This window comes from Syzygium oleosum, unplaced genomic scaffold, assembly GCF_021117445.2.
Source record: "Syzygium oleosum isolate NSW1041296 unplaced genomic scaffold, Sole_v2.1 Sole_v2.14, whole genome shotgun sequence".
NCBI lineage: Eukaryota > Viridiplantae > Streptophyta > Magnoliopsida > Myrtales > Myrtaceae > Syzygium > Syzygium oleosum.
The window spans coordinates 4,474,544-4,498,359 of record NW_026607498.1 but is presented as its reverse complement, the minus strand read 5'-3'; the positions used below and the strand labels follow the sequence as shown (position 1 = coordinate 4,498,359).

Genomic DNA, 23,816 nt, shown 5'->3' with positions numbered 1-23,816 from the left:
ACTAAGTAACGCATCAGACAACAGACTACGAATGACCCTTTAAATAAATAGGCCATATTCAGGAATCAATAACGGTTTGACACGTCACTTAGTTTTCTTAACATCTGTAAAGTTAAAAGATAGATTAAGTTGCCGTCTAACCCGTCCCATTCGAATGCTATCAATCAACGTGGGACCATTCTCCGTCATTTTATATGTTCTCTCAGTGCTACATCAGATAAACCTAAAACTATCATTTTCTTTTTAAAGAGGAGATAAATCTACCTTTGATCGCAACATAATTAGAACTTAGATAAAAAGAACCAACGAGCTATACTTGAAAATATTCAAACCAAGGAAGGATGCACGAAAAACTCCCCATCTCATGACAGGCTCGTAGACATGCATGTGCATGTACAAGCATATTAATAGATAAATCATGTCAATAACTGCATTTGTTTTTTACATGTTTATGCCTTTTTGCTTCTGGTCGCCCCAGAGAAAAATAATAGTCAATAAATATTATTAGTAAAATGAATAGCTGTTATTAGTAAGCCGTAACATCTGACCCCCAAAAAGTCTAAGAAGTTTGTTATCTACATGTTAATCATCTCTTTACCCACGACGGGCTATTAATAAAATCTTTGTAATCTCCTCATGATAACTCATTATTGCTCGGTATGTAATAATAGACAACACAACATCCGATACCATCGAGCGCTGTACCCCAGTAATTACGAGTCGCATTGTCTTCCATGAGATCATAAATTCGAGTCATATCATCGAAGAACCTTAGACCGGCTTTTGTTACATCATGTGAAGAGACTTTCAGGCTTCTACCATGTCCATGGGGCTGTGGTGATGACCCTCTACACCTACGAGTGGTCCAATTATAGCTCAAACTGAACTTTTCGGAGCGAGTGTAGAACCCTTATGGTAATGCTTAGATGGCTAATCGTACCAGTTGTCCCTCCTAACCTTTAACCATTAAAAAGGACATTTCATATAGTTGATTTGTGTCATGGATATGATATCAGCATGTCATTGGGCATAACTATTACGTAGTACAGATTTTGTTCAAAACTAACTCTAGAATAACAGCTTCATTCCACATACCCTAACTTATATGCTAATCTGGATTTATCGATACTATTTTTTTTTTATTATTGATACTTTAAAAGGCTAAAGTTTTCTTATCGAGTAGACATTTTTTTTTTCCAGAAAAGATCATTTATTTACTTCGACAGATATCAGTTCATCAGGGCACTGGGTAATTTATAAGACACTATATGATATATATACTTTCTTCAAATGGTCATCCATGGTTATCTCTCTCTCTCTCTCTAAACGTGAAGTAAAAAGAACTTCTGAGGATAAAGACGACACGTTCATGACACCCTTTTTCGGGTCAAAACTCAAGAAGAAGTTTGCAGATTCAACGTCGTTGATCAGACAATATCCAATTTTCATATGCAGTTTGTGATGCCGAAGCGCGAAAAAAATTAGGCTAAACAGTAGAATCCAAATGATAACGAGGAACAAACTGTTCTCTCAATTGATTAACAATCAAAATATCCAAAGTCTGCTTAAACGAAACCCTAAAACAAGCTTATATATCTCCAAACCTAACCCTACTAGGATTAATAAACATCAAAACGCAAAATTACGAAATTGCCATTTACTAAATTAACCCATAAAAAATACTAAAATAATAGAAAAATCCATCTAAACGATCCCGAATCGCGAAAATCCATCATTAGTCATAGCCAACGGCATGAGTATTGATCAGCACGCCGTTTCGCTTCAGCCGACCAAATTTGAGCTTAATCCGAGATCGTTGACTTCGAGCCCGTCGGTTCGTCTAGTCGCATAACAGGTTCGCCGGTCCCCTAGGTGCATCAGTTTGATTACGTGATTATTGAGCCGCCTTGCTTAGCTGCTTCCCCTAACGTCAACTCCCTTATCTTCTATCGAAATAGAAGTAGAGATTCGGATTGTTCTAGGGTTTTGATCCGCACAACGCATGCAGTTTTTCCAACGTGCGGTGTCTCACGCGAAGTTTTCTTTGATGTCGTCCGTTGACCGAAAGGCGTTGACCGTGGTTGCAGGGTTCGATTACCCTGTTCACTTGTAGAGATATTGAATAATACGATTGTTCCAGCTTAATTCTAAGTCCATTCAAACCGGAGAAAATAAGGAAGGCCCAACGCGCTTGCCTTAACTAACGAAGAAAGATCCACTTATGATTCGCCAATGTGGTTATGTCCACAATTGCCGATTTAGGCACGAAGAAATAGTGTTAAGAAATATGTTAGAAATATGTGACGGGCCACGTTACATGACAGATTTTAATCATTTTGAAAAGAACGGGTTTGTCGAATAGCATGAGTTATGATCCTAAGCTATAATGAAATGGGAAAATTCGTGGTTCGATGATATAGCCGAGATAATTATTGAGTAAGTGTGTATGTGTGTCTAAGTTCTAAATTTCAATTCAGATTTCCCTCATCGACCATTTTTTAGATTTCATAGTTACTTTTTAAAATTATTTAAATCAATCCCCAAGGTTGGTGCAGTTGATTGGGCTATTGTGGGATTTCTAATTCAAGAGTTAGGGCTTACTTGTTCAAATCCTACCAATTGCGTACAAACTTTTCTAGGTGAAAGCCACCTGCATAGGTCTAATGCCCAACTTTTAAGAAAAGGCTTTCTTACCCAAAGCCTCCCAACAATTCGAGCTTAATGCTGAATCCGATGTCATCTAAAGTTCATCTTAAGTTCCTAATACTAGCTCGGTTCGTCTTAGGTAATTGTTACCCACAATCCATCCGCACATTTCTCCCTATTATCGCTTACTCTCTTCTACTTTTAAAAATACCATATATCATCCGCTACCAAATTATCATATGCTAAAAAGAGCAAAGTGCTTCTTTTTAGAATTTCCGATCCTCCAAGTTTCCCATAAACCCTCACCTCTTTCATCACCCACCCCACCACTGTTTACCGCAGCCGCCACCATTGCGACAATGGGCACGGCGGCGTCTAAATGCAGCAGCTAAGCTTGGGGTTCAGTGATTACGGGTTCTTTTAATTTACTTTGATTGTTTTTGCAGTTTTGTTCTTTTTATTTTTAACTTTATTGAATTAAAACCTCTAACTTAATAAGATTGTTCAATCAAGCGTTTGTTTCCTTGAATCATCAAACAAGTGGAACCTAACAATTTTCCTTAAAAATGTCTTTCTAAAAAATATTTTCTTTTATCATAAAACTTTAAAGTGAAACAAACATGCCCTACATCACCCGTCACTTTCCGTTACGTTACGTTGATGTCTTGACATTGCTGAGGTGGACTTATTTAAATTGGTGACTGATAGAGATTACGTATAGACTTCACAGTTTCTGATTTAGGTACGTGGGGACACAATAATTAGATAAGCTAACGTGCCTTCTCTGTATCCCCACTAAAGAATTAGTGAAACCAATTATGTAAAGTTAGGCGAGTTTTATATCCTTAAGGATATTCTATGAGCAAACTTGGCCGACAATCAAAGAAGACCCGTAATTGTTGTTATTTTTAGTTTATCAAAGCATGGTTAAATCAGATTTAATTTCAGTTTTTCGTAAAGGTTAAACCAATTTCCTTTCAAGGTTCATTCCGAGCTGCTGAAATAATTTGAAAATCCTTTAGGTGGTTGTACAAGCAATACGCACGGCATAAGTTATCCAACGGGAGAACAGTAATAGGAATAGACGTCTGTTTTAATTATTCAGCAAATTGATTCTTGATTTGGAAGGTACATCTTGAAAGGGTTTGGACTTGTACGATATTGTTTGTTTGAATATGAAATTTAAACTAATTTGTGACAATTTGGGTCCTATTTAAATGCATTAAGCTTTGTCCAATCGAATACGGCATAGACTTAATTGGCTTTCTTTAAGGTCCATCTGAAATCATTTTGGTTTCGAGTTCCAAAAGAACACATGCATTTTTTGCAAATACAAGTGTAGACCATTTTAAACAAATTGTACTTGTTTAGAATAACTTGAAAATACAAAATTATGATTATTTTTGGCCTTTGAAGATACGTGCCATAAACCGTGTTTGTATTAGAACCTGGAATTGAACAAGCAATGCTATACTTAGTGAGACTGAATATAAAATCGATTTACTAAGTGATGTGTCAGACTGTGAGTAGCCCTTTAAATAAATAGGCCATATTCATGAACCAAAAATAGTATGATACATCATTTAGCATATCATGTTTATATGAAAGTTTAACATCCCCCTGTCCCTAGTTTAACATCCCCCCATTCCTGGCGCAATAAACCGTGGCTTAACAACCTCCGATGGGCTATACGGGTCATTGGTGGCTATAGCTTCCACCAACGCATTGTTCGCTTCTCCCTAAGCGCCTTATGCCACATTATTTGGACGGTAAGAAATGATATCCTTTTTAGGAGCAAACCACTTTTTATACCGGCCATCCGCAACCATCTTATTAAGGTGACGAGAGATAGAGGTTTATCCTTTAAACCCGTCGAAGATAGTCCCTGCAACCGGAGAGTTCAAGCAAACTGGGGCATCTCTGCCTCTATTTTTGATTCCTAGTATTTGCTTAGCAGTTGTATAGCTGGCTTTCGCCGGAGTGTTCGGCCTCCTTGTTCCACCCTCGCGGCTTTTTTCTTTTCTCAATCGTACACCTTGTACCCGTGAGAACACCATCCTTGTTCCCTAGGGTACGAGGTTTTTGAGTACGACGTCCTTTCTTTGTACTTGGTGCGTTAAAAGTATAAATACATCTTACTTTACCAAAAAAAAAACAAATCTTTAGTTTTCACAATATAATTCTTTAAAATGAAAAGATAGATTGAGGCGCACACTAACCCGCACCATTCGAATGATATTAATCAAGGCAGGAAAGTTCTCAGTCATTTCAAATCTTCACTTAGCGCTACATCAAATAAACCCAAAATTGCGATTTATGTTTGAAGAGGAGACAAATTTACCTCTAATAGCAACATAATCAGAACGTAGATGACTAAAAAAATAAATAAATACAATCGGAACTTAGATGAAAGATTGAACGAGCAGCAATACTAGAAAATATTCAACCCTAGGAAAGATGCACGAAAAGCTCCCCATCTCCTCATCTCATTGCTGGCTCGTGTACATGCATGCGTGCATGCATAACTATATTAATGAAGAAAATCATGTAAAGACTAAAACAAATAATATAGTAACGCGTGGTAGTGAGATGTTCGTATCTTTTTGCTTTCTGGTCGTCCCGGAGAAAAAGAAAAGGTAATATTCCCTTAAATAATATAAAATCAGTAAGTTTCAGATTCGTAAAACTATGAGCCATCCAATCTAACTATCTGAAAATTCCAAACGGGCAGCTCATTGCACTCTAATTACATGGATTAACAGATTAAGATTTGCACACCTGTGTTAACAACGCGTTTCATAGCTCTTTTTGCACCCCTTTCGATTCTTCTTGTTTCTTTTTTCCCTTCTCTTTCCTCGTTTTGGATGTTGGTCAACTATCAAAAGGCACCCAGAAAAGTCAAATGCACAATCTATGTTCATCATTGAAATAAACAAATCATTTCTACTCAGAGAACGATGTCACAGTGTTTGTCCTAGTTGACAAGCGTACATCTCTCTCTCTTTTTCTTTGTTCATTCTCATTATTCAAAATCAACCCATTGGATATAATCTAATAATTAAAACGAAGGTTCCTTAAACGGAAGGATAACAAGGCAAAAAGCAAAAGAAGGCGGTGCAACTTCATGCCTCTGGTCTCCATTGTGCCTTCACTTCTATATAAAGAGACCAACCCAAGGCAAATGAACCAACCCCAATTCAAGATCACCAATCTCGAGTTGTCTCATCACATCCTCATTTCTCTTCGTCTACTTGCTTTCGTACTGTCGATATGGGTTTTCATCAAAAGTTGATGATCCTTCTCCTTTTGCCTCTTTTGCTATCTCAAACCATCTCTGGCTATTCCTCTAGTGATGCGAAGTCATGGTGTAGCAAGATGCCTTACCCACAGCCATGTGAGTACTTCTTGACCCACAACCCTAAGCAAACCCCTCTCAAGCAGAAATCCGATTTCCTCAAGGCCTCAACGCAAGTCGCCCTCGAGAGAGCACAGCTCGCCCGGACCAGCACGCACTCGCTAGGCTCCAGGTGCCGGAACGAACGCGAGAAGGCCGCGTGGGCCGACTGCGTCCAGCTTTACGAGCACACGGTCCTCCGCCTGAACCGCACCATTGATCGCCAATGCACTCAAGACGATGCGCAGACATGGTTTAGTACAGCCCTGACTAACCTCGAGACCTGTCGGGCCGGGTTCGTCGAGCTCGGTGTCTCGGACAACGTGCTGCCCTTAATGTCGAATAATGTCTCCAAGTTGATAAGTAACGCTCTGTCTGCAAACTATGTGCCCTACGTTACGCCGAACTACACCAATGAGTTCCCTACTTGGGTGAGGCCCGGCGATAGGAAGCTCTTGCAGTCTTCGTCTGCGGCGTCTAAGGCCAATATCGTGGTGGCCCAAGACGGTTCGGGGAACTACAAGACGATTAGCGAAGCTATAACCGCAGCATCGAAACGGTCCGGCACAGCAAGGTACATAATCTATATCAAGGCCGGTACTTATAATGAGAATGTTGAAGTTGGATCGAAGTTGGAGAACATTATGTTCGTGGGCGATGGTATTGGAAAGACCATAATTACCGGAACCAAAAGCGTTGGTGGCGGATCCACTACCTTCAATTCAGCAACAGTCGGTGAGTTTAATTTATTCAAGTTATTTATGATTTTGTACATTTTATTCAAAATAAATACTTAAAAAAGTAATTAAAAAAAGGCAGAAGAAAAAAGAGAATTATCAACAGCCAGTTAGTCTATTCATGGGGCCGGTAGGCTTATCTTAGTAACTTAATTTGCCTTATAAGATCATAGATTCGAAGGTCTGTTTAACTTGTGATTTAGTTGGACTGTCGAAAAAAGTTAAGATATGTGTTGTGTTCCACGTGCGATCAGATCCACAGAAATAATTTGAACAACCTAATCTAGTAAATAGTCAAATAGACAATTTAACGAACTATGGTCGTCATTTAATAATTAAACCAATACGAATCTTTCAATTATTTAAATGTTGTGGCCCCCGTAAGATGTCCCTATAATGCACGTATATTGCACATATAATGCACATATGTTGCACGTATATTACACGTATATTGCATGTATATTACTTGGTAGAGATAATTAGAGATTTCATTTAATAATTCTGTTGATTAATCAAATCTTTCAAAATTGCATGTATTTCTCCCCTTAATTTATTATTTAAATATTCTATCAACCTTGTTCACTCAACGTCAGTAAAGACACAACATATAATAAATCGTCATGTCTATGATATGTGAGACGAGTCTCCTACCACAATTTCCTGGTTGGTCCCTTGTGCCTCCAAATGGCGGCAAGTATTACTACATCTAGATAGATATAATAGCCTTTAGATTGCTTTTAAGAGATAAAAATGGTACTAAATTTACGAATAGTCCGATTCTTTCGGTTCATATAATAATTAAATGAAGTAGGTCAAGATCATGAATGCAAGAATTAGTGAATATGGTTGGACAATTATTTGGTTCTATGTGACGTGGTCAATAAAGCATTTAGAGGTCTGTCTAGTTTGCGAGATACTTTTCGGTTTAGATTACATTAACAAGTAGACATGCACACTAATAATCTTTCTCATCTTGAATTTCAGCTGTCGTTGGTGACGGATTCATTGCCCAAGACATCACTTTCCGTAACACTGCCGGTGCGGCAAATCACCAAGCAGTTGCTCTACGTTCCGGCTCTGACCTCTCAGTCTTCTATCGATGTGGCTTTGAGGGTTATCAGGACACCCTTTATGTTTATTCCGAGAGACAGTTCTACAGAGAGTGCGACATCTATGGCACGGTTGACTTCATCTTTGGAAATGCTGCCGTTGTTCTCCAGAATTGCAACATCTATGCCAAAAACCCTCCTAACAAGGTCAATACCATCACTGCACAGGGTCGAACCGACCCCAACCAGAATACCGGCATCTCCATCCACAATTGCAGAGTCACCGCAGCTTCAGACTTGAAATTGGTTCAAAGCTCCGTCAAGACGTACCTCGGGAGGCCGTGGCAACAATATTCAAGAACTGTTTTCATGAAGACTTACCTTGATAGCCTAATTAACGCAGCCGGTTGGTTGGAGTGGGATGGTGACTTTGCCCTTACGACTCTATACTATGGCGAGTATATGAACACGGGCCCGGGGTCGTCAACCGCAAATAGGGTCACATGGGCAGGTTACCATGTCATCACAAGCGCGACGGAGGCCTCGAAGTTCACCGTTGGGAACTTCATTGCCGGTGGCTCTTGGTTGCCCGCCACTGGCGTGCCTTACACCTCTGGCCTTTAAGCTTTGCAGAGGCAGAAAATCACAGTGAAGCACAAAGCTTGACAAGGTCACAAGTCTTTCAAAGGAAAAGATGGTGTTCAGATTATATGCACTATATTGAATCCATTAATACAAACATAGTTAATAAGCGCAAGCATATGTTGTGATTCATATATATAGTTTCATATTCTTTGAATGTATCATTTGTAATAAAGGAAAATCAGTTGTCATTCTTTCACATTTGTATAATTTGCATAAGGAATTTCCAACAGTCTCTTTGGTTATATCATCTGTCAATTAGAATTTTTCCATATTGTTATACCATCTCTCAATTTGGGAAGTCAGATGAGCTATTTAAACACATGATTATTTGATTAAGACTGTCCTTTTGCTCACATCAATAGTCAACAAGATCGAACTAATGGTCAGTCTAGTATTATAAGCTTATAATGCAAAAATTTAAATGGGCATAAAGTCCAAGACAGTTGCTGAATCGGATCTGATTAGACTCCCGCAAAGCATAGTTCTCTACCAAGCAAGCTTTTACTTGATATTGATCGTTTCAAATTCAAGTACTGCTTCTATTGCTTGCAAGTTAACATCAACACTAAACGGTATAGATGAGCAACAAGCAAAGTACTGCAAGTATCAGCCTCACCTTTGTGGGTCTATCAGGGTAGATTAGACGTCATTTTCTTAAGTCCTTCTAAATACTGTGTAAACACAAGGAATGATATGGAGTTGGTGTGGTGAGATTATGTTTACTCTCTAGTTTGGTAGACAAGCATGGCGAGGAGAACCGTTGATTATGTGAGAATTGAGATCATCTTCGTTTAGGGAGTAAATTGACATGGCGAATTCGAATTTAGGGTTTGGGTTGATGTGACTTTCGTTTTTCTTTTCGAAGTTATGAGATAGATTTGGGTAGAATCAGTTCAGCTAGACAGACTTTATACTACCATTATCTATTGTATTTTTCATTAGGAAAAACTGGAAATTAGCTACCAAAATAAACAGTTAAGATGAGAGGGGCCTCCCTGTCTAATGCCCCTGGAAGGTTGGAAGAAAGGTAGCGGTTCCCTCATTGTTGTGACACATTGCCTTATCCATGCTAGCCATCTCTCATCTTTAGCATTTATGCCTTCAAGAAATCCCACTCGACTCGATTATAGGCCTTCTGCATATCTAGCTTTAGGACTGGCTGGAATTTTTTCGTCCTCCTCCTAATTCTTAGTTGGTGCGGGAGCTCCTATACTGTCAAGATATTATCTTGAATTGGCCTTCCACTCACAAATGCACTTTATCTATGGTTATCAAATCTGGCAACCAGGGCTTGAGCTTATCAGCCATAATCTTTGAGATGAACTTGCTCTCATTTTTCAAGATTAGGAGAGTTAGATTTGAGGGAGATGTGAGTTCTATTCAATTCTGGATAAGAGTTAAAGAAGTCTCTCGCTATAGCTAATACATCCTAATTTCATATCTTCCCAGTGGTGCTGAAAAAATAACTCATTCAAGCCATCTATCTAGTCTCGGTGCTTTCGAAGCTCCCAGTTAAAAATCTACATCTTTCACCTCTTCCATATACACCTTTGCTATTATAAACTGATACATTTCAATCTTGTACCAAGCAAGGGAAAAGATCCAAAATAGGATGGCAATTTTGAGGATCCATAGAGCTGTACTAGTCTTGAAAAAACTCCACACATCTGTTTGAACTGACTTTGGTCTTTGGTCCACACATCTTCTGCAGATTTCAGCCTAGAAATTCTGCTTCTTTTCCTCCTTTGGATGGCTATGGAATGAAATTTTTTTGTATATTTATCTTTTCAGCCGATTAATCCTAGACCTTATACCACATTACATCTCCTCTTGCTTCCACAGACGTTCTACTTCCTCTTTAAGATTCTGTACCGTTTTTCTTCAAAAGCTTCTCTGGAATTGTTGATGATGTTCTGGATTTCCTGCTTGAGAAAGTTAATTTGGCAATGGGAATTGGAGAAGTTCTTCTTGCTCCATTTAGCCAAAGCTACGGAAACTGCGCACAGTTTTTTCACTAAAAATTCAATTTCCAAAGTTGAGAAATGTCATACTTCTTTAACAACTTCCTTCCACTCTCCATCTTCAAGTCAGAAAGCTCGAGACTTTTTACTGATTAGCCGATGGAGAAAGCAATATTGGGCTGTAATCTGACCAAATGGCAGGAAGTGCATAAGTTTCAGCGCCTGAGAACGTCAACCTCTGTCGCGACCGAACTCCCGAGCTTTTTTTTGAAAACATACAAAAAGGGAGGATTCGCCTGGTACGTGCTAAGTCTAGGTTTATGACTTAACTCGGGCCCTCCCAAGCCCATACCATATCGCGACTTAGGGTTTAAGTATTTAACATGCAAGTGGTTTATACCAAGGAGTCGCCACTAATCGATTTGGGGTGGGCCGATTAGAAACCCAAATAGGGTGATGGGAGAATCACCCTATTCCTGCGAACCAGAGATTAACTGAGTTCGGGGACTTGGTTACACTAGTTGGATAACTAATGCCCTTTCGGTACCATTTTACCTTGTTCATTTTTTAAAATATTTATCAGGCAGTTTGGATTGATTCTAGGACCTTTCTCCTAACATGTGAGGTGATCAAGCGAGTGCATAATCAGAAACGATTAGCAGTAAAAAACACAATAATTCATGCAGCCGAAGGTTCCAACTTTAACTAAGTCAGATGACATTCAAAACACAACAGTTCATGCAATTGTATCAAAAATATGCATAATAACACAACGGTAATAAAATTAACATACAAAATACTATCGCGCAATCCTAGGCTTATCTAATTTAAACATGGTAAATTATGCAATTATAACAGCATGCATAATAATACAACCATAAATTAAAACACTTAGATAAACCCCAAAAAAAAAATTTGGGAAAAAGAAAAAAAAAAGTACAGAAGAAAAAAAAAGTACAAAAAAAAAATAAAACAAAAAATTTTTAAAATTTATTTTTTTTCAGAAGAAAGAAATTTTTTTTAAATTTTTGTTTAAAACTAATTAATTTTTTAAAAATTTTTTAATTATTATTTTTTTAAAAAATAATAATAAAAATAATAATGACCGGGTCGGGTCGGTCAGGTCCGACCCGGGTCAACGGATCCGACCTGGGCGTTGACCCGGGTCGGATCTGCTAATCCGGGTCGGTCGGAACCGACCCGGGTCGGATCTGCTGATCCGGGTCGGTCGGAACCGACCCGAGTCAACGGATCCGACCCGGTCGTTGACCAGGGTCGAATCTACTGATTCGGGTCGAATCCGACCCGAACTCACAGACCCGCGGGGAGAGGGGCGCCGGCGAAGCCAGAATTGGCCGATCGCCGGCCCACCTAGGCCAGCGCCGGCCCTCAAATTGCCTGATTAGGATCGCCTCTGGGCTGTGCCACTCACCTGAACCGCCGTCGGACCACCGTTCGCCGGCCGGCGATGGAACAAAAACCAGCCTGGTTGAGGCATTTCGTCGAACGCCTTGCGGGCGTGTGGAAAAACGGGGGATTCCGACCTCCTCCGGCGATCCGGTCGACTCCAGCGGCTTGGGTTCGCTTCAGACGGTGAGCAGGGACCGGGACCGACGTCCGTATGGGCCGGGATTCGCGCGAAACGGCCGGCGCGAGTCCCGGCCCAACCACGCCGGAAAACAGGGGAAAACAGAGGTGGTTCTCGGCCGGAGGCTCACCGGTTGGCGACGCTTCTGAGGGGCTTACGGCTGGTCTGGGGACGTCGACGACCACTGCTGGTTCTCTTTTGGCTCCGGCATGACCTCTGTTTGCGGTCTCTCTCTCTCTCTCTCTCTCGCTCTCTCTCTCTCTCTCTCTCTATTCTCTCTCTTCTCTCTCTCTCTCTCGGTTTTTCTCTCAAAATGGCCGACCGACTCCTCTCTTCTCTTTCTCTGGTCTTTTATGGTCGCGGTACGAGCACGATGGTTGCCGGAAGAGCTCTCAGTCTCTCTGTCTCGCTCAATCTCTCTCTTTCTCTCCCGGCTTCTCTCTGCTCTGTTTCTTTCGTAAAACGGCCGACCGACTCCTCTCCGGCTCTCTGTGTCGCCGCCGTCGGCTCGGCGGTGGGGATGGATGGCTGAAGCTGAGGCGCGGTGGCTGCCGGAAGCTCCCTTTCTCTCTCGACTCACACTCTCACGCTCTCTGTGTTTTTCTCCAAAAATGGCCGACCCTCTCTCTCTCTCTTTCTATCTTTCATAGCCGACGACGACGAGTTTGGGCCCGGCCGCGTCGGCATGACGATGGCCTGCACCGGCCTACGCCACCCCACGACTTTCGTGGCTATGGCAGGCCGGTGCAGAGCAGGGGGGCCGTTCAATGTGCAGAGACAGAGAGGAGAAGGAGAGAGAGAGAGAAAGAGAGAGACCGGGAAACGGGGGGAGAAGGGACTGGCCTTAATGGCCAGTCCCTGTGGCGTGCTGCCCCGATCCTGCTCTGGCCGGATGGGGACGGGGCAGCCGCGCTCAGCCGCTTGTCGCCTCTGCTCAGCGACAGAGGAGAACAGGGGGAAGGAGAACGACGGCTTGGCGAGGAGGAAGAAGGAAGGGAGCCGGGCCCAGCTCGCGCGGGAAGAAAAAGAAAAAGAAAAGTGGGCTGAGCCCATGCTGGGGGAATGGAAGAACAAAGAAAAGGGCCAGGTCGGCCCAACCCCGACCCGGCCCGACTCGGTTTTTTTTTTTTTTTAAGGATTAATTAAGAAAATATGCTCAAATAGGCCCTAATAATGCAAATATACCTAATGCCTATATGCAATGCATTGAAATAGAAATATTTTTTATTTTAGGAATTAAAGAAAATTAATTCCTAAATTTTGTGTGATTAATTTTTGGGCAAATTAAAAATAGGTGTCAACAACCTCCATTCAATGTTACTTATAATACCCTATTTAGTTGCTTTTTAGCATAAGCATCCCCTTGTCGATTATTTGCCCATGTGTATGCACACCCTTTGTACTCGATATCCATCACAGAACAAGCATTTAAGCATTCTCGAAAAGCATTTAAGTGAAAGTTTTCAGCAATATGTTTCCTAACTTTCTCCCAATGGTAGAGAATTTTATTGAAATCTCTTAAACAAACTCCAGGAAGAAGATTGAGGGAACTCATTCTTTGCAATTCCTCCCACAGTTTGTCTTTCTTGATATATGTTTGACGCATGAACAAAAGTGAGTCTCATTTGTTGTCTACTTCAATATCTTCACAAATCAGATCTATAATCTCCTCAGAAGCAGCATTAACATTTAAAGAAACCATTATATTCCACGAAACAGCCAAATCCCCTGCAAATTCTACAGGATTTACCACAAAACACAAAACAAAGCTAAAAATTTAAAAAGCTTTTTCAACCTCTGGATCACTGATTTCTGATTCTTTGTCTCAATTAGAAATACCACACTAGTTTTTTCCTGAGCCATGATGGCTCGTAAAGCCTTGATTGTCAGAGGAGCGCCTAAACCCTAACAATTCCAGCATAAAAATTTAATTTATAATCCGATGGCTTATTATGGTTAGCCACCGAAACCCTTTTAGTTGAATCGTTAGACACCGGGATTGGAGTATCCAAAATATGAGTTCCATCAGTTGCATTGAAACCACATAATCGAGTTCCAGAAGGACTATGTCTGCTCAATTTTCTATATGCTGGGGATTTAGGACCCCTACAAGTTTTCTTTGGGGTTTCTGCCACCATTGGTTCCACCCTCAATGCTGGCCTTGGCATACTTTCAGTCTCTAGCTTTTTACTTCCCTGTGTGTACTTTCTATTTGCTCCACTTTCTACTGCAGCTGTTGTGGCCTCCAGATCTGCTATATGCATTCTGATAGGGCTAGAAGTCCTCCTCACAAAATTCCCGATTTGAGTATTGTTGACTGGGTCACCGGAATTATTTCTTCTTCATCTTCATTAACCTTTGTTGCAGAGAAGATCTTTCAAAAAGGGCTAGCTTTGTGAACTTCTGCTCTAATTCCTTGCCCAAAACAATTCTCATTTTTCTGCATTAAGTTTTGCTTCATGGAGGAATCTCACAATTCGACCAAAAAAAAAAATGGAATATCACAATACTTCGCATAATGACCCATCTTACCACATTCATATTTAAAATCAAGCGATCGTTTCTTTCCTTCGAGACTGGTAAGGGTACCAGATTTCAATGGAGCATCCAACTGCATCTTATTCCTATTTTGTAGGAGGGAAATCCTTTCGTTTCCATTTTCACCTCTAAAATTGTTCTAATACTCCGTGCTGCCCTATGAACAGCTTCCTCTATATACGGCATCTCATGGATTTGGACCAAGAGAGCACAAATAGAAAACTCATAGCAATGGGGAGGTGTATTAGGCTCCCATGACTTAAGCATTAATACGTGGTTTGAGAAAGACCATAGACCACCTCCTAGCATTGTCTTTTTCCACTTCTGATCTGAAAGGAAAGGCAAAGAAGGCAGAATCTAACTAAGCAAGCCGAGACTACATTTTCAATCCTTTAAGCTCTCTTCATCATATTCAGAAAGGCTAAGAAATTAATACTAGGTTTGTATATAGTTTCCCGAAGCGAGTGAGACGGCATTCCATTAATTTTTTATTCGACACGACTCAATCCATTACAGCTACTTCATTTTGTGATCAGAGTGTACTAATCTCTTGCAGAGCGAGGTGACCATCCACAAACTCTTCCATTTGGTTCTAGCTGCTGAGATGGCGACAGAGATCAAAATAGACAAAAACCAGAAGCTAGCGAGTGAGGAAGAACAGGTTGAGATTGAAGAACGGCTAGGGGAGTGTTAGTGGTCTACCCTAAGAATCAATCAAGGTTGATACTCTAATATTAGTTGTGGATTAGGTTGTGTCGGAAAACCAATCTTCACTATACTTAGGTAGTCATAATGTCTTGCTAGAGACCGCTTATGACTTGTGGGCCAAAAGAGTTTTGGGCACACTGATAATGTTTAGTGAACCTACAGGGTCGCACACAATAGCGAACGGACTTAATATTGTCTGTGCGCCTTGATCTACTTAAGAAGTAGATTTTAATTTATTCTCCTATTTAAATTATCTATGCGGTCGTGCGCGTTATGAGATAACGATTAAACGTACGATTGAAGATGGACGGTTTGGTGGGCCCAAATAGCCCGGCCCACTTCTTTTAATTCCGCTAGATAATGAGGCTGTATAAATAGATAGAGAATCGTTCTCTGTCTAGGGTTTTTCGATAGAGTATCGAAAATCAAAAGGCGTTCAAGAAGAGGAACTTCAAGATCTTTCGCTAGCACGTGGATCGTTGGAGAATTCCGTTCGTGTGTGTGGATACCGGTAGAGGCGCAACACTTGGGACGCTCATCCAGACACAATCAGTTGCTGATTTATCTTCGATCTGCAAAAGGTACGTATCGAAATTCCTTTTCGATTTCAATATACACATGGATCCTGTCTAGGGTTCTATATTCCGCTGTGTTGTTTTCGTTGATGAACCCAACATGGAGTAGTGACGGCTAGGATTAAAAAGGAAAGTAAAGATTTATGAAACTACCACCATGAGGGGCAGAGACAAGCTCTTCCAAAGGAAGAGACTTAAGGTAGTTGAAAAGACAAAATTATAATGCTCTAATTTTTGCCTTCAAAGATAAACATAACAAACCGTGCTTTTATTCGATCCTAGAGTTGAAACAGCAATGCCAGCCTTGTGCGTTTGGGAAAGCTTTTCCAAAGCCTTTTGGGCCTCCCAAGGCTCTTGTACCAAAGTTGAGGTGCTTGCTAACATAATCCCAAAAATCCTAAAGCCAAAAATTCAACATTATGAAAATGCCACCCCAAGGGTTTAATGACTTTTTTTTCTTCCAAGCTTACCCTCACTAATATTTTGGCAAAAGTACACTATAAGTGCCATAACTTATATACGGCGATCACTTTGGTGCCATAACTTTTTTTCGGATCACTTTGGTACCAAGTCGAAGGAAAATAGATCACTTTAGTGACTCCGGCCAAAAAGCTGACCTGGCATTTATATTTAAAAAAAACGGTTTGACTTGTACACGTGGAAATTATGTGGCTTTTTTTTCGAATTTTTAAATTTTTAGAAAAATAATAATAATTAAAAAAATAAAGGTTGCAGCAGCGGCGAGGGCTGCTGCTGCCGCCAACCCACCACCGCCGGGAAGGGCCGGCGGTGGTGGGCGCAATGGTCGGCGAGGATCGTCGGCCCGGCTAGGTTCGCCGAGCCCAGCGAGGGCCGGATCCGGCGAGGCGAGACCTCGCCGTCACCTGGGTCGCGACGGCGAGGTCTCGCCTCGCCCAGCGAAGGCGAGGCCGACCTCGCCGTCACCAGGTCGCGACGACGAGGTCTGGCCTCGTCCAGCGAAGGCAAGGCGGACCTCGCCATGGCGACCCAAGCGACGGTGAAGTCGGCCTCGCCTTCGGCCGGGCGAGGCCGGACCTCGCCGTCGCCCGGGTCGCGACGGCGAGGTCTCGCCTCGCCGGATCCAGCCCTTGCTAGGCTTGGCGAGGGTCGCCGAACCCCGACCAGGGCCGGCGACCCTCGCCGACCACAGCACCCACCACCACTGCCGGGGCCGGCCCTTCCCGGCGGTGGTGGGTTGGCGGCAGCAGCGGCGAGGGCTCCCTCGCTACTACTGCAGCCTCTTTTTTTTTTTTTTTTTTAATATAATATAATTTTTTTTAAAAAAAGTACACGTCAGCGGGCTAAACGGCGTCGTTTTTGGTTTTTAATGCTTGATGGACCTCTCCCGCAAGCCGTGTCGGCGCCACATCGGATTTCCGGCGAGCCACGTCGCATTGGCACTAAAATGATCGTTTTTCAAAAAGTTGGCACCAAAAGTGATCCGAAAAAAAGTTATGGTACCAAAGTGATCATCGTACACAAGTTATGGCACTTATAGTGTACTTTTGCCCTAATATTTTCGTATAAAGGCCAAATTGATTGTGAGATTGAGATCCCACCTTTTGTCCAAAAGCAAAGTCATTCTCACAAAGAATGCAGCGTTGATTCAAAATATTCTAACCTAGGAAAGATGCACAAAAAGACCCCCCCCCCACTCATTACTGCCTCGTGCATGCATATGCATGTAAAAGGATATTAATAAAAAATCATGTCAACCACCACAATATTTTGTACTTGTCCGCCAATGGAAATAACAAAGCAACGCAGTGACGCATGCTCATGAAACAAAAAATGTTCATATGCCTACCTGCTTTTGGTCGTATCGGATAAAAATAATATCCCATAAAGAACGTTAGTAGCTTAAGGGACAAAGTATGTTCATTTCACACTGCTGGACACTCCAACTGCAGAGATTCAATTGGTCGTAATTCAATAATCGAAACGAAGGTTCCCGGAAACGTGGTGGAACTGCATGCCACTTGCCCTTCAATTCTAAATAGAGGGATCAATCCAAGGCAAATGAAGCACCCCAATTCAAGATCACCAATCTCCAATTCTCTCATCACATTCTCATCTCTACGTCCATATCTTCGGCCTATCGAAATTCCAGCTAGCAACACACACGATCAATGATGATGGGTTTTCATCAAGAGTTCATGATCCTTCTCTTTTGGCCTCTTTTGCTAACATCAACCATTTCCAGCTATTCCTCTGGCGATGTGAAATCATGGTGCAGCAACATGCCTTACCCACAACCATGTGAGTACTTCTTGACCTACCATCCTAAGCAAACCCCTCTCAAGCGGAAATCCCATTTCCTCAGGGCCTCAATGCAAGTTGCCCTCCAAAGAGCCCAGCTCGCCCGAACGAACTCGTACTCGCTAGGCTCTAGGTGCCGCAACGAGCGCGAGAAGGCCGCATGGACTGACTGCCTCCAGCTTTATGAGCACACGGTCCACCACTTAAACAGGACTGTCAATCACCAGGGCACTCAGGATGACGTGCAGACCTGGTTGAGCACTGCCCTAACCAACCTTGAGACTTGTCGGGCCGGGTTCGTCGAGCTTGGCATCTTGGACAACATATTGCCCTTGATGTCGAATAACGTTTCCAAGTTGATAAGCAACGCTTTGTCCGCCAACTATGCATCCTACGGTACGCCGAACTACACCAATGAGTTCCCTACTTGGCTAAGACCTGGCAACAGAAAGCTCTTACAGTCTTCATCCGTATCATCTATGGCCAATATTGTGGTAGCCCAAGATGGTTCCGGGAACTACAAGACAATTAGCGAAGCTATAACCGCGGCATCGGAGTGGTCTGGCATGGCAAGATACATAATCCATATCAAGGCCGGTACGTATGAAGAGAATGTTGAAGTTGGATCAAAATTGGAGAACATTGTGTTCGTGGGTGATGGTATTGGAATGACCATAATTACCGGAAGCAAAAGTGCCGGTGGAGGATCTACTACCTTCAATTCAGCAACTGTCGGCAAGTTTGTATTATCTAAGTTATTTATGATATTGAACGACCTACTCTAATAAATAGTGGAATAGACGATTTAAAGAATTAAGGTCATCCTTTCTTAATAAAGCCAACACGAATCTTTCAACTAGTTAAGCTGCTTAAGCATGTCTCTATTTTCTTGAAAATGAAGATGCTTAAAGTACGAACCAACCTTCTTTTTCCTGAATTAAAAGGGAAAAAAATAAATAGAGATCGGATAAGGTTATACTGTCGCGACCGACCTATTGGGCAATTAAAAAATAGGTGTCAACGGCTACATATATACTAAAGCATTTCTTAGTTTGGTACACCAACCATGTGAAAGACACTACACATATACAATATTCATAACTTTTAACAAGTATCATTTTACACAATAGCCTTTAGAATAAAGCAATGAGACAATAGTCCTACTCTTAAATAAATTTTAATAGCCTTTTGATTGCTTTTAGTGCACATGGTTGTACAATTATTTGGTTATATGAGGTAGTAAATTAAGCATCTAGAGATCCTTGTTTAGTTTGCTAAGATACTTTCTGGTTTAGAATACATGTACAAGTAGACTTACGTGTACCAATAATTTCTCATCTTGAGTTTCAGCTGTTGATGGTGACGGATACATTGCCCAAGACATCACTTTCCGTAACACCGCCGGCGCTGCAAATTACCAAGCAGTAGCTCTACGTTCTAGCTCCGACCTCTTAGTCTTCTATCGATGTGGCTTTGAGGGATATCAAGACACCCTTCATGTTCATTCCGGGCGACAGTTCTATAGAGAGTGCGACATTTATGGCACTACTGATTTCATCTTTGGAAATGCTGCCGTCATTTTCCAGAACTGCAACATCTACGCCAGAAACCCTCCTAACAAGGTCAATACCATCACTGCACAGGGTCGGACTGACCCCAACCAGAACACTGGCATCTCCATCCAAAACTGCAAAGTCACCGCAGCTTCAGACTTGATAATGGTTCAAAGCTCAGTGAAGACGTACCTCGGGAGGCCGTGGCAAGCATATTCAAGAACTATTTTCATGATGACTTATCTTGATAGCCTAATTGACTCGACTGGCTGGTTGGAGTGGGACGGTGACTTTGCCCTTATGACTCTGTACTATGGAGAGTATATGAACACGGGCTCCGGGTCATTGACCACATATAGGGTCACGTGGGCAGGTTACCATGTCATCACAAGCGCAATGGAGGCTTCGATGTTCACCGTTGGGAACTTGATCCCCGGTGGCACTTGGTTGCTTGCCACTGGCATGCCTTACACCTCTGTGGGTTACAACGTGCCTTACACCTCTGGGGGTTACGACGTGCTTTACACCTCTAGGGGTTACAAATTGTTCATCACTTTTATTGGGGCTTACATTGGTTATTTTCTTTTAATTTTTGGTATCTATTTTCATTTCAACTAGTAGCCTATCGAAGGCTCCATTTGTTTCGCGAAAAATGTAACGTTTTTGAAATTTTTTTTCCAGAAAGTCATTTTCCAAGGAAATGACAATATTTACGATATTTGGCTAAGATTTGAAAATGACCTGGAAAATCGGTATGGAAAATCTGATTTGATTTTCCTCCTTGCAATCCCTTTGATAAGTTTTAAAAAAAAATTGAATTTTTAATTATTTTTATTTTTTGAATTTTTAAATAAATTTGTATATTTCTTTTCTTTTCTTTTCTTTTCTATTTTTTGATTCTTTTCTTTCTTTCTCTACTGGTCACAAGTGATGGACGAGCTTACCTTAGGCCAACGAGGCTTGAGCTTGCTAGCCTCGAGCGAGGCCTCGCCTCACTAGATCTAGCAAGGTTTGACTTGCTCGAGATCGGTGAGGCATGCGCTTGCTAGCCTTGCCTGAGGTGGAGCCTTGCCTCACCGGCCTCGAGCGAGGCCGAATCCTCACCTCGCCAGATCTAGTGAAGCTTGGCCTCGCTCGCTGGCCACAAGCGAGCTCGTCCCTCGCCTATGGCCGGTCATTGGTCGTCACTGTGGTCGGCGACCGGTAGTGAAAAATAGAAAAGAAAAAAAGAAAAGAAAAGATTTATAAATAATAAAAAAAGAAAAAGAAAAAGAAAAATAATTAAAAAGAAAAGGAATTTGAAGGAGTGTAGAGAGGAAAGAGAAGGGAAAATAATTTCCTCTCTTCAAAAAGAGGAAAACATTTTTCCTACTTTTGAAGGTATCTTTTCTATTTAGGGAAAATATTTTCCTTAACTAGTTTATTTTCCAGTGAATGAACACCGGAAAATCCGAAAAACATTTTCCTAAAAGTTGTTTTCCACGAAACAAATGAAACCAAATAGTGTGTTTGTTTTACGAAAATGAATGATTTGAAAACCATTTTTTCTGAAAATGATCGCTTGTATAGCTTACAAGAATAAATAAACGAAAAATATTTTCATCGTCTACGAAAATGTTTAGAAATAAATTATTGTCGATAGTGAAAACATTTTATATTGACTAATTATTTTTAGCGATATAAGTGATTATTTTTAGGAAAATATTTTTCAAATGATTCATTTTCCGCAAAACAAACGAAGACTTAACATCACGACCAAATTTGACTTAATCAAGTGGTCGACATTCGGGCCGCTCAACCTCGGATCATCGGACTAGCAAACTTTCCGAACATGATCGAGCATTCCGCGTTGTACCGCCCAAACCCGAAGAAGCCGATCATAGCTGCTCTTTCATGCTTTTGTTCCTCAACTCCTTCCAAGCACTTAAAACTGACAAACCAGTTCTCCATTTGTAGCAGATACTCGAGACCAATAGTTAGGACCGATTGGTCCTGGGCTGGTACACAAACCACTTCTAATAGCTTCTTTCCTTACTTTAGCTCGAACTGGTATTGCAGCATCAAGAACACAATTGAGGCACCATCAAGACTAATCCATCCCGTGCACCAATTGGAATAACGTTCAACAGTCAAACCATCCAACAATTTTGGGATTGAGTCGTTCTTAATTACGGTTCAATAGTCTGAGAATGCTTTCCGAAAACCAGCAGAAACCCCTGGATATTCGACGTGTCAAAGTACCCGAGTAGAAAACAGCAAGTTCAAGAAAACTTTTTTGGCTTCAATAGCTCCCAATGCTGCGGTATATAGCTCTGTTTTTCCAAGGAATCTACTTCGAATTAGATAAGGCATAAAATTGATTGAAGATGATCAAGCTAATTCAGAATGAAGTAACAATGTCACCTCTCCAGGAAAAAAAGTATCATAAATTGGCATCGGCAAGATAGAGGCGAGTATCTAATGAAAATCTTCCAGCGGGGAATAGCGCAAAGAAGTGTGACCACAATCACTAACAACTGAGTGCCAGGGCGTGCAGTTTGTCCTCTGAGCAACGACGCAAACTAAATCAAAACGACCAATTGTGCTCGAAACATCACGATATTGAACATCAGAGCCAGAGAACCAAAGATGTAAAGCTCGAACCCTGAACAAACAACAGAACAAAGATCGAACTGATAGCTAACAATGTTGGATGTAGGAGAGCGCTAAACCTTCTGATGATAGATGAATTTGAAGCATTGAATGTAACTCCCAAGTGAAAGGGTAAACCAGATTCATAGATCCTGTCCCTGGTCAATTGAATGACCGAGATTCATTGATCTCTTGCTAACCACAGTTGAACATCGACTTCAGCTGCAGTTACTTTAAGGAAGTTACATAGAAAGACAGAAGCAGAGGATTATTGAAGCGCCACTTTTGTTCACCTTCTGCTGCGACTACGATCTGCAGAATAAGAATTAACAAAGAGCCATTTGTTTGGTGAATTGTTTTGACGATAAAGCCGGAGATGGGAATGGATCGCATCTCTTTAGATAATGATTGCCTAAAGAAGTGGAAGGAACTGAAAAGAAAGATTTACACGTCACAAAGAAAATATTCCCATGTGTAAGTACAAGAAACCAGGAAAAAAGCGTCCAAGCCCCCACTGTGCAGACATTCTCCATGTTTTGTGTTGCATGGAGTGACAATAGTCAGAACATTCAACTATGTACAAAGCCCTCGAAATGATCTTCAGGCTCCTCCAAACTAATGCTAAATCTTCTCCTTTAGGGGAAACAATTGTAATGCAAAATTTCACTGACATTTACAGGAGCAAGCAGGTCACATTAAGAGACCATAGGCAGCAGAGAAAGCCACATAACTGTCAGAAGTTTAGAGGATGGAAAGCGATTGAAGATTGGAATTGTGTATTGCTTTCATACATAACAATGTGTAATTACAGCCCTATTTATAGTACAAGAAGTCTAGATGATTAGGGAAAGAAAATATATATACATAATAAAGAAAAAAAGATTCCCTAAGATTGCCTGATATGCAATATTCTAATTTTCCACCAATGTAGCATTCAAGATCAATTAAGATCAATCAGCATCGGCAACGATATCTTCAACAATCAGCATCGGCAACGGTAGCTTCAACAATAACCTCTGTGCGACCAAGCATATGATCAGTCCCAAGCTCTGAAATTTCTCGTTTTGGCAATGGCTGCTTGTTTTGTCTTGGGGCGTCTCCAATCTCTCGCATTGTCAGTCGGGATTTGCTTCTTGGTTTGAGACAGCGAATAGCAAGCTCGGCTAAGTTCCAAAATATTCTTGATCAAGAGAGATAGTGTGATGTTCAGAAGGATCACTCAGAATTTGTATAATCTCTCAATCGATTATCTAGTGGAATCTAGCCAGTAGGTTGTCAGCGTGGGAGAGTAGATGTAGGCTTGCTATACGCCAAACCACTATACATCTGTGTGCATATTCTCTATTCCCTAAATCTCTTTATCGCACATTTGTTTGTTTGTCATTCAAAGTCTGACTAAAATCTTAACGTTGTTCAGTCTTTGACTGAGATCAATTACTTCCACGTTAAATTTGATCAATTTGCATTAAAATCACATATTCACTGCCCTCTAGGTGATATTTGCTAGTCTC

The 23,816-nt window shown here is 41.3% G+C and overlaps 2 protein-coding genes across 2 annotated transcripts; both read left to right on the top strand.

The window, feature by feature from the left end:
• Positions 1-5,825: 5,825 nt before the first annotated feature.
• LOC115689158 (pectinesterase 2-like) lies at positions 5,826-8,713 on the top strand. Its single transcript, XM_030615145.2, has 2 exons — positions 5,826-6,775; positions 7,762-8,713. The coding sequence occupies exons 1-2, from the start codon at positions 5,917-5,919 to the stop codon at positions 8,448-8,450; spliced, it is 1,548 nt and encodes a 515-aa protein (XP_030471005.1). The 5' UTR covers positions 5,826-5,916; the 3' UTR covers positions 8,451-8,713.
• Positions 8,714-17,997: 9,284 nt separating this feature from the next.
• LOC115689178 (pectinesterase 2-like) lies at positions 17,998-20,292 on the top strand. Its single transcript, XM_030615171.2, has 2 exons — positions 17,998-18,856; positions 19,472-20,292. Exons 1-2 carry the CDS (start codon positions 17,998-18,000, stop codon positions 20,290-20,292), a joined length of 1,680 nt encoding a protein of 559 aa, XP_030471031.2.
• The last annotated feature ends 3,524 nt before the right edge of the window (positions 20,293-23,816 follow it).

Bases quoted from the DNA above. Each gene is read 5' to 3' on its own strand.
- LOC115689178 (XM_030615171.2), top strand. From the start codon at position 17,998: ATGGGTTTTCATCAAGAGTTCATGATCCTTCTCTTTTGGCCTCTTTTG. The intron at 18,857-19,471 runs GCAAGTTTGTAT...CTTGAGTTTCAG, and splicing joins CTTCAATTCAGCAACTGTCG to CTGTTGATGGTGACGGATAC.
- LOC115689158 (XM_030615145.2), top strand. From the start codon at position 5,917: ATGGGTTTTCATCAAAAGTTGATGATCCTTCTCCTTTTGCCTCTTTTG. The intron at 6,776-7,761 runs GTGAGTTTAATT...CTTGAATTTCAG, and splicing joins CTTCAATTCAGCAACAGTCG to CTGTCGTTGGTGACGGATTC.